At 38.0% G+C, this 9,598-nt stretch overlaps 1 protein-coding gene across 2 annotated transcripts in view; it reads right to left on the bottom strand.

Moving 5' to 3' along the window:
• Positions 1–1,010: 1,010 nt before the first annotated feature.
• The window catches only part of gab2 (GRB2-associated binding protein 2), a 508,732-nt gene continuing 500,144 nt past the window's right edge, over positions 1,011–9,598 (bottom strand). For both annotated transcript variants that reach the window (XM_079608811.1, XM_079608812.1), the window contains exons 8-10: positions 9,010–9,109; positions 8,733–8,855; positions 1,011–4,845 (exon numbers count right to left, since the gene is read on the bottom strand). In XM_079608811.1, coding sequence (XP_079464937.1) covers positions 4,702–4,845; positions 8,733–8,855; positions 9,010–9,109 — 367 coding nt within the window. In that variant the 3' untranslated portion in view covers positions 1,011–4,701. The remainder of the gene's footprint in view (positions 4,846–8,732; positions 8,856–9,009; positions 9,110–9,598) is intronic.

Raw genomic sequence — 9,598 nt, 5'->3', positions numbered from 1 at the left:
AATAGAAAATAAGGTTTGCCTGAGTCAAGCACTAGTCAAGTTCCTAAGAAACAAAAGCTAAATCTTATTTTTTTTTATTGAGATAATTAACGGTCTAATTGTTTCCGCTTGATAAAATGTGTTTGCAGTTGAATTCATGTTGGTAAAATGAAGTATAATATCATAGAACAACACCACAAAAGGACAGACATCTCAAATGTACCACATTTGACCATTTTACTGGCTTTGCTTGGCATATTGCTTCACAAAATCAGCACACATAGCATAAATTAATGTTAGTAGAGCCACAAGTTCATTCTTTGTACATCTTTCGTCCACCTGCAAAAACACATAATAAATTAATAAATTAATTCACAAGCGACACAAGAGTTGAACAGAAATGCTATACAGAAATCCACTCAATGAAATACATTAGTAGTTTTTCTCGTCTGCCCTGCTTTGGCCCCTTAAACTACAGCATCATTTCCACTACAGCTCACACTCACACTCACACACACACACACACACACACACACACACACACACACGTATTATATTCATTTACTAGTACTCTCCCATAACAATACATTACATTTTATTTTCAGAATAGAAAAAGACATTAAGAAACCAATTTCAGCCTGTAAGTTCACTTAAACGTTAATGAACCGTTAAGGCCAATGCCAGCGCCACTAAATGTCCCACAAAGTTTAACATCATAAAATAAGGTCAGTCTTGTAAAGCACATTTTTAAACTGATGAAAGGATTTGGATCTAACAGACAATCTACGCAAGGTTTATTTAACAAGTCCAGACCACTTACAACCTCATATGCAAAGTTGAAACTAACTTAATACAAAATGGTTTTGGAATATGAAATGATGTCGAGTTCAAAGGCAAAAAAACAAAAACAAAAAAACAAAAACATCCTAAACTGCTAGAATTGGAGTATTATTCGGAGGTCCCAGCCCACCATAAAATACTGAATGAAATGACAAACTCTACAGTCTTCTTGACTGAGAATGAATATGGCGCCCCTTCAGCAAAGCACATTTAATTAGATTAGAAAATCTCCCTAACCTTAAATTATCCTAATATTGTTGTACAGGTGAAACTCGAAAAATTCAAATATCGTGCAAAAGTTAATTTATATCAGTAATTTAACATAAAAGGTGAAACTAATATATGATATAGACTCATTACATGCAAAGTGAGATATTTCAAGCCTTTATTAGTTATATTTTTGATGATTATGGCTTACAGCTTATGAAAACCCCAAATTCAAAATTAGAATATTGTGAAAAAGTTTTCACTGTAAGCCATAATCATCAAAATTATAACAAATAAAGGCTTGAAATATCTCACTTTGCGTAATGATTTAGTTTCACCTTTTAAGTTGAATTACTGAAATAAATGAACTTTTGCACGATATTCAAACTCTTCGAGTTTCGCCTGTAAAATAACACATTTAGGCTGCTGAAAGAAATGCCATCATACTCGTTTATAAATAATAAGCACTGTTGTCCAACAAAACAGTGTTCTAACTCCACAGCTAAACCAATGTTTACAATGAAATAAATTATCACAGTTTAACAGTGAAGTGTGTCATTTCTGTGCCTCTTCCATTATGCTCCCTTATCCCAAATTGTCCAGCTAATCCAGCCTAAAAAAACATGTAAGGTGTCCACCATAAACACAACATGCCTCCTGCAAGAGTCCTTCCACTAATCTCAACAGGCATAAACCAGGACTGATTCACAGCTCCAGCTGTTCACATTAGCCAGCCAGTTTGCTGAAACTATGTTTATATTTGGAAGCCTTTTGCTGTAATAACTGAGCGTTTGCAGATAAATGTGAGCATTTTTACCTGTCCATACATACAGTACATCCCCTCTGACGAAAACACACAAAGGAAATTAACACATTTATATGTATTATTATACATATTTTTTTATATGTAAGTTTGCTCTAACCTATTCCATAATGACAGCCAAGGAAGAGATGTATTATAGGGAAAGATAGTCACATTATCCCTGATCAGATAGCAAGTCCAGTAAAGCACTGCTCACTAAATACAGTTGGGGGCCGTTTACACTTTCAACTAAAGTCGGGAAACTTTTTGTGGTGTGGCCATTTACACGACAACGGCGTTTTGGAGGCCTGATAATGCTAACTTTTGAAAATGGGTTTCAAAGTGCAAATTTTTGAAAACAATACCATTATCGTCTCTGTGTAAAATGCGAAAAAGTGAATTTGTGAAAACGGTGACATCATGCACATGCGTATCACATGTTCAGTTTATATGCACGTAGTGTTTCTTTACGAAGTGACATTGCAAACTACGAGCCTGGCAGCAGTATAAAGCATTTTTTTTCTCTTTTTTTGCGCTTTCGCGGATCTGTGTGAACGGGGATCGTTTTGACAATGTTTGCCATCTACACGCAAAAAAATTTAAAACGTTTCCGTTTTTAGTACATCATTGTCGTGTAAATGTGCCCTTAGTACGTGCTGCCTTAAAGTCTTAAGTTAAGGAGGATCTGTAACCATTCTGACATATTGCTGGAAGCCTAAAGGAATAGTTCAACCAAAAAAAAACAAATTTGACATCACTTATTCACTCTCATGAACTAAAGGCCCGTTCGCACCAAGAACGATAACTATAAAGGTAAGTTTAACGAAAACTAAATTGGCGTCTGCCGCTTTTTAAAGTCGGCTGGATTTTGATTGGCTGTCAATGTTTCTATCATTGGTGGTGCAGTCTTTCCTGTTCTCCCTGAATTAAAACGATAATAAAATCTATGTAGTTATAGTTATTGCTGTTATCATCCTTGCTGTGAACGGGCCTTTATGTTTTTATTAGGAGATTATCGTGGCCAAAAGAAATCACAATATTTTCACGATATCTACAGTATAGAATTTGCATCTTTTAAATGCTTATTTTGTGTTCTCTCTGTTTTTAGTAAATGAATCATACTCGAAATATGAGTGTAGGGAAGCAGAGAGAGTTTGTAAGAATAACTATACAAATGCGTACAAAGATGTGAAAATGATCTGGAAGAACTTCTGTTAATCGGCACTTTCTTTTTTCCGCAATCCAAAAAACTCCCACACTGGTGAGAGAACTTTTTTTTTTTTGAGTGTTTGTCGTCTTCTTTTTTTCTGTTTCGCGACGGGTGGCGACCAGCATTAATGTGGAATACTGCCACCTACTGTGTTGGAGTGTCAACCTCATAGTTACTGGCACTGGATTATTTACAATATTGTCATATGTGCAGTATTAACATGAATATTTGTCTTTTTTTTTTTTTTTTTTCCACACCAGTACATTACATGCAAGATAAAAAAGAAGGCTATAAGAATTTGGAATGACAGAATTTTCATTTTTTTGAGTGAACTATCTTTTTAAAGACCCCATTAATAAAAAAGAAACGCACCTTTAGTTGTTGCATGCTACCTTTGAATTGACAATGCGTAATATAAGCAAACTCTACACGTTCAGACCACCTCCTGAAATGATCTGAGTTTGGTTTGATTTAAAGGGGTCTACAGTAGCTTTGCATTCACATATAAGCCAATACTCATGTGAACCATTGTCAGGCCAAGTGTGAAAACACCTAAATCTTTTAATGCAAAAACTACTAGAATCTCTTTCTAACTTTTCCTACATTGCTTGACTAAAAATGGGCAACCAATGATAGTTCTCTTTGATAGTTCTCTTTTCTCTTTGAAAATTGCAATGGCAAGGCAGACCTCCATGATTTCAGAAAATCTTAACACTGTTAAAGTTGAAGTGTGTAATTTCTGCACAACTAGCGGCACCAAACACATTTGAGGTTCTCTGAACACTCGACCTGTGTGCTATTGGTCAGGCTGGCCTCAAACTAACCGCATTGGTTGAGCCAATGTCGCAATGAAGTCAGGCTGGGTTGGGATACTCAAATGAACAGAGCAATGATAGAGTCAAAGAGTATACGTTTTTCAGGGGGGATCAAACTACAAATGGCTAACTTAAGCCGCTTTTCCATCGTCGGGCAAAACCGTTCTCGTTGCTTAACCGTTCCGTTCCATGCCGATCCAGCCCGCCGGTACAGATATGGTTTCTTTTTCCACTGTGGGGCTGATAACAGCTCTTTGGAATGTAATACAAATGCGTCAGTCGTTGCCTTGAGTTTACCGACGATATGAGACGTAAATAGCGACCACATGGAGGATGATCAGATATTTCTGTTTTAAACTTGTTAGCTGAGAATGGTTCGTAATCGTGCCGTACCAAACCAAGCTCAAGTGGAGTCATAACCGTTGCTTACCATTCTTAGAACCATTCGGCCCAACGGATGGAAAAGCAACTCTAGTTGTAATGAAAGTATTTTAACATTGAATATTTTGCACACATCACCATTAACTAGTTTTAAATACGATTTCCAACATGTCAAATACCACAGAAGATTCACTACTTATAGTTCTTCGCTTACACTCACAGAGAGCAAGTAGCTAAAGTTTGGTTGCACTGAACTTTGAAAAGTCTAACATGCATGGCATGACAGTCCAGGAGGTTCAGTGTGGGGGTTTTGTCTTCAAAAGACCAAATGACTTGGATCTATGGCTTTAGTTGGTGCATCATTCGCTATTTTGTCCCAGGCAAACCACTTTGGATCACGGTGTAACGGTTTAAGAGCATTTCGAGTGACAGGGAGACACACATTCGGTGTGAACATCTGAACATCATCAGGACTTGATGCCTTTAGCCGGCTCGGTTGACTGTCGCACATCTGTCCACTCCTGCATGGTGTTCTGAAGGGCCTGTGTCTTCTCTTTGTCCACTTGGACGTAGTCCACTTTTTCGTCTGAGGTCACTGAAGAGGTGGACGGCTATAAGAAAGATAAAATATGTTATGGATTGTGATAGGATGTGAAGTGATGCTATTTCTAAGACAACTCTTTCCCCGCCATTGATGGAATTTTCCGGCTTTCTGTGTTTTCACTGTTATACGGTAGGGGGGGCGATATTACGTATCTTTTGAAAGAGTACAGAATCTCTGGATCAAAACACATGTGAAGAAGAAGCAGAAACAAGCCATATAATATGTAAGCAGATGCATATTATATGAACCATTTTATTATTAGGTAAAATAACGTGATCATCAACATTAAACCGCATATAAATCAAAACTGCCTAATGTTACTGAATGAAATGTCGACCCAGGACGAGCTATAGGACTGTGAAGCTTTGATGGACTCGATTTACTCCGTGTATGTTTTGATCATCGTTCTGAATATGATCAAGATGTCGTCTTTGATAAAAACTTGATTTTCTCAGCTTTTTTGCTCAAAATGTTGCTTTTTTATGAAACTTACCCACATTCAAGTATGGAGCTAAAGGAGTCTCAATAAAGATAAATGCACACACTACATTCACATATGCACACACATGATTCATAAATACACACACAGGATACACAAATGCGCACAAAATTCACAAATGCACACACAGAATTTAAAAAGCACAGAAGATTCACAAATGCATACAAAATTCACAAATTCACACAAAATTCATAAATACACACACAATTCAGAAATACAAACAAAATTTACAAATGCACTCAAGATTCAGAAATGCACAGGGCAAGATTCAGACGTGTATTTCTGATGCACACACAAATATATATTGATTTACAAACTGCTTGCGGTCTGTGAACTTCACTGCATTTGTGTGTGAATTTTGAGACTCCCTTGACTTGGCTCGACACACAAATGCCTTTTTTTAAACAGGGAATGATCAGCAACCAATCAGATATCTCCCTTGGTTTAGCCAATCACAAGAACGCACCCCACGTGGGGGATTGTTTACTCATAAGCCAATCACATGAATGCGTTCACACAGCGCGAAATGCATGTGGCGCGGGCGCGGTGGAGTTCTGTCTGTCAGTTGGTTGAGACATAGACATCAAATTATAGATAGACGCCCTATCGACCGCTACTGTATGGGAAGCCAAACAAACCAAAAGTGGGACGAGACAGCGGGGGTTTACAGAGCTCGCGCCGCGCTGACATGTCATCTGCGCGGTTCAATGGTCCGAGCCGCGCGGCCGACTCGTCAGCGCAGCGCGGACGTGTTTCCTAGCGACAACCAATGGGCAGCGCGGCGCGAACAATCCTCACCAGCGCTGCACTGATCAAACAGCGCAGCGCAAACCATACATGCAAATAAATGTACAATAAAGAAGCCCCAGCTTCCTTACAAAAAATTGGTTCTCTGCTGAAGTTTAGGAGTTTTTCCCTACAGAAGACAAAGAAGAAGAAAGACAAGATGAAATGCATACATTTCTTATGTTTATTATAGCTATTTAATACTGTTAGTAAAGAGTAGTGTTGTGCGTCGATACTTTGAAGAACTGCACATATATAGAGGCTACGGAAAGAGCTGTACAAAGCAGAAACTTCAATGACTTTCAATTTCGTAGTCGTCTTGAGGAGCACGCCAACCTTCTGGAAATTATATCGGACAGATTACATGTTCAGGTAATGTATGTTAGTAAGTTTTGCATTCAGCCATCATTTGTAGACTTTAAGCTTTTTATGTCTGAATTCCATAATCATTTGTTAATTTTGAATAAAATGTTAAAACTAAAGATCAATTTTATGTTATTGATATTTTGTGATATTGATTTATAGGGTGAATTCAGTGTGATTTGGACACTTTTTGCTATTGAGATTAATTGGAAAAAGTGTCCCTCCCAATCAACCTGAATACACACACACACACACACACTTGAAGTTCACATAGATTGTGGTGATGAGGTCAAGGTCATTCTAAAACATTATACAGTTTTAGACTATATATAGGCGATATATATAGTGTGTGTGTGTGTGTGTGTGTGTGTGTGTATTCAGGTTGATTGGGAGGGACACTTTTTCCAATTAATCTCAATAGCAAAAAGTGTCCAAATCACACTGAATTCACCCTATAAATCAATATCACAAAATATCAATAACATAAAATTGATCTTTAGTTTTAACATTTTATTCAAAATTAACAAATGATTATGGAATTCAGACATAAAAAGCTTAAAGTCTACAAATGATGGCTGAATGCAAAACTTACTAACATACATTACCTGAACATGTAAACTGTCCGATATAATTTCCAGAAGGTTGGCGTGCTCCTCAAGACGACTACGAAATTGAAAGTCATTGAAGTTTCTGCTTTGTACAGCTCTTTCCGTAGCCTCTATATATGTGCAGTTCTTCAAAGTATCGACGCACAACACTACTCTTTACTAACAGTATTAAATAGCTATAATAAACATAAGAAATGTATGCATTTCATCTTGTCTTTCTTCTTCTTTGTCTTCTGTAGGGAAAAACTCCTAAACTTCAGCAGAGAACCAATTTTTTGTAAGGAAGCTGGGGTTTCTTTATTGTACATTTATTTGCATATGGTTTGCGCTGCGCTGTTTGATCAGTGCAGCGCTGGTGAGGATTGTTCGCGCCGCGCTGCCCATTGGTTGTCGCTAGGAAACACGTCCGCGCTGCGCTGACGAGTCGGCCGCGCGGCTCGGACCATTGAACCGCGCAGATGACATGTCAGCGCGGCGCGAGCTCTGTAAACCCCCGCTGTCTCGTCCCACTTTTGGTTTGTTTGGCTTCCCATACAGTAGCGGTCGATAGGGCGTCTATCTATAATTTGATGTCTATGTCTCAACCAACTGACAGACAGAACTCCACCGCGCCCGCGCCACATGCATTTCGCGCTGTGTGAACGCATTCATGTGATTGGCTTATGAGTAAACAATCCCCCACGTGGGGTGCGTTCTTGTGATTGGCTAAACCAAGGGAGATATCTGATTGGTTGCTGATCATTCCCTGTTTAAAAAAAGGCATTTGTGTGTCGAGCCAAGTCAAGGGAGTCTCAAAATTCACACACAAATGCAGTGAAGTTCACAGACCGCAAGCAGTTTGTAAATCAATATATATTTGTGTGTGCATCAGAAATACACGTCTGAATCTTGCCCTGTGCATTTCTGAATCTTGAGTGCATTTGTAAATTTTGTTTGTATTTCTGAATTGTGTGTGTATTTATGAATTTTGTGTGAATTTGTGAATTTTGTATGCATTTGTGAATCTTCTGTGCTTTTTAAATTCTGTGTGTGCATTTGTGAATTTTGTGCGCATTTGTGTATCCTGTGTGTGCATGTATGAATCCTGTGTGTGCATATGTGAATGTAGTGTGTGCATTTATCTTTATTGAGACTCATTTAGCTCCATATTCAAGTGTTGATAAAAAAAAAGAATGCATAAAGCTAGAATAAAACAGTTTTTTTTTTCCGAGGTTCTGTTATTTCTATTGATATATTTCATGTTTAGATATTCATACAACAAAATATTCTGAGGGCCTTCTTAAAAAAACGCTGGTTGGGAAAGAGTTAATATTATTAAATAGTATTACATTGTAAAGAAATTAAAAACCCATCTTTGATTGTCAAATAATTCCAGGTACAGTTCAATCTCAACCAATAAAAATTCACGAGGTAACATCTATCAATCGTGGAAGTCTATTCTGATTAGTTGATCACTTCTGACAAAGTGGCTAAGAGAATTAAATTCTAAAGCCAAAGATTCGTAAGTGCACAGGAAACCGATTTAACACGTTATCATCTGCTTTTGGCTTAGCATACTGAAGGTGTCTGCAGGGGACTCATTTTGAGCACTTGATGATGACCTTTTTAGTTGATATAAACTCAGTGTGTTAGACATACCTTTCTGTGTGGGCTAGGGGAACCAGGCTGAAAGTCCAGGGCCAAATAGTCCACATTCCCACAATTCCTGGGTGCAGGACTGCTGGTACCACTCATCGCTGGGGAGGTAGACACTGGGTTTTGCTGCAGAAAAAAACAAACATGTTATTTGAGAAATAGCTCGAGATTGAAAAAGAACTTGGTACTACTAGATTCAGGTTCTGTCTTCAATGCACATTGATACCAGTTTATCACATCCTGAGTGAATCAAATGTTAAACCTGAAGTCATTCGCTCACCATTGCCACATAGTTCTCCTCACTGTCTCCAGAATCAGTGCTGGTGATGCTCTGGGTTGAGATGGGCCGACAGTGCTGGGACGAGATGGAGTTCAAAGGCCTGTAAAGAAAGAAAAACTCAATCACTCAATAATTTCCTTTGGTTAGAGCTGCACGATTAATCGTTAAAAGATCGATTGCATGAAAGCATTATTCGCTTTGTCATTTTAGATGGGTTAAAATTCTGAGAACAAACTTTATTAGACACCTCTAACTAATTTTTAGGTGTTGTGCCACTATTTGACTTAACTTTTATGCTGATATTGAATGAATGGCAAATGATTGGTTGCATGGTGTGCATTGCCATGACGTCGAACAAAAACAAACTGGTTGTTTCACTTTACATGTCAGTCAGATGACGACACGTTACACCTCGGGTGTGGATTATTTTTATAGTAATTCACTGGCCGGAGTCAATTATTCCTCTTAAACTACGGTTACCACACCTCAAGACATTGTTCAGATGTTGTATTTCAAGACATTTGTCAGGTCTTTGTCCTTAAAACGCTCATGATTAGGACAAATTTCTGACGCATTTCATTCCAAGACT

The sequence above is a fragment of the Phoxinus phoxinus genome (assembly GCF_949152265.1).
Source record: "Phoxinus phoxinus genome assembly, chromosome: 4".
NCBI lineage: Eukaryota > Metazoa > Chordata > Actinopteri > Cypriniformes > Leuciscidae > Phoxinus > Phoxinus phoxinus.
The sequence above is the reverse complement of the archived record's forward strand: the minus strand, read 5'-3'. Positions and strand labels throughout refer to the sequence as shown.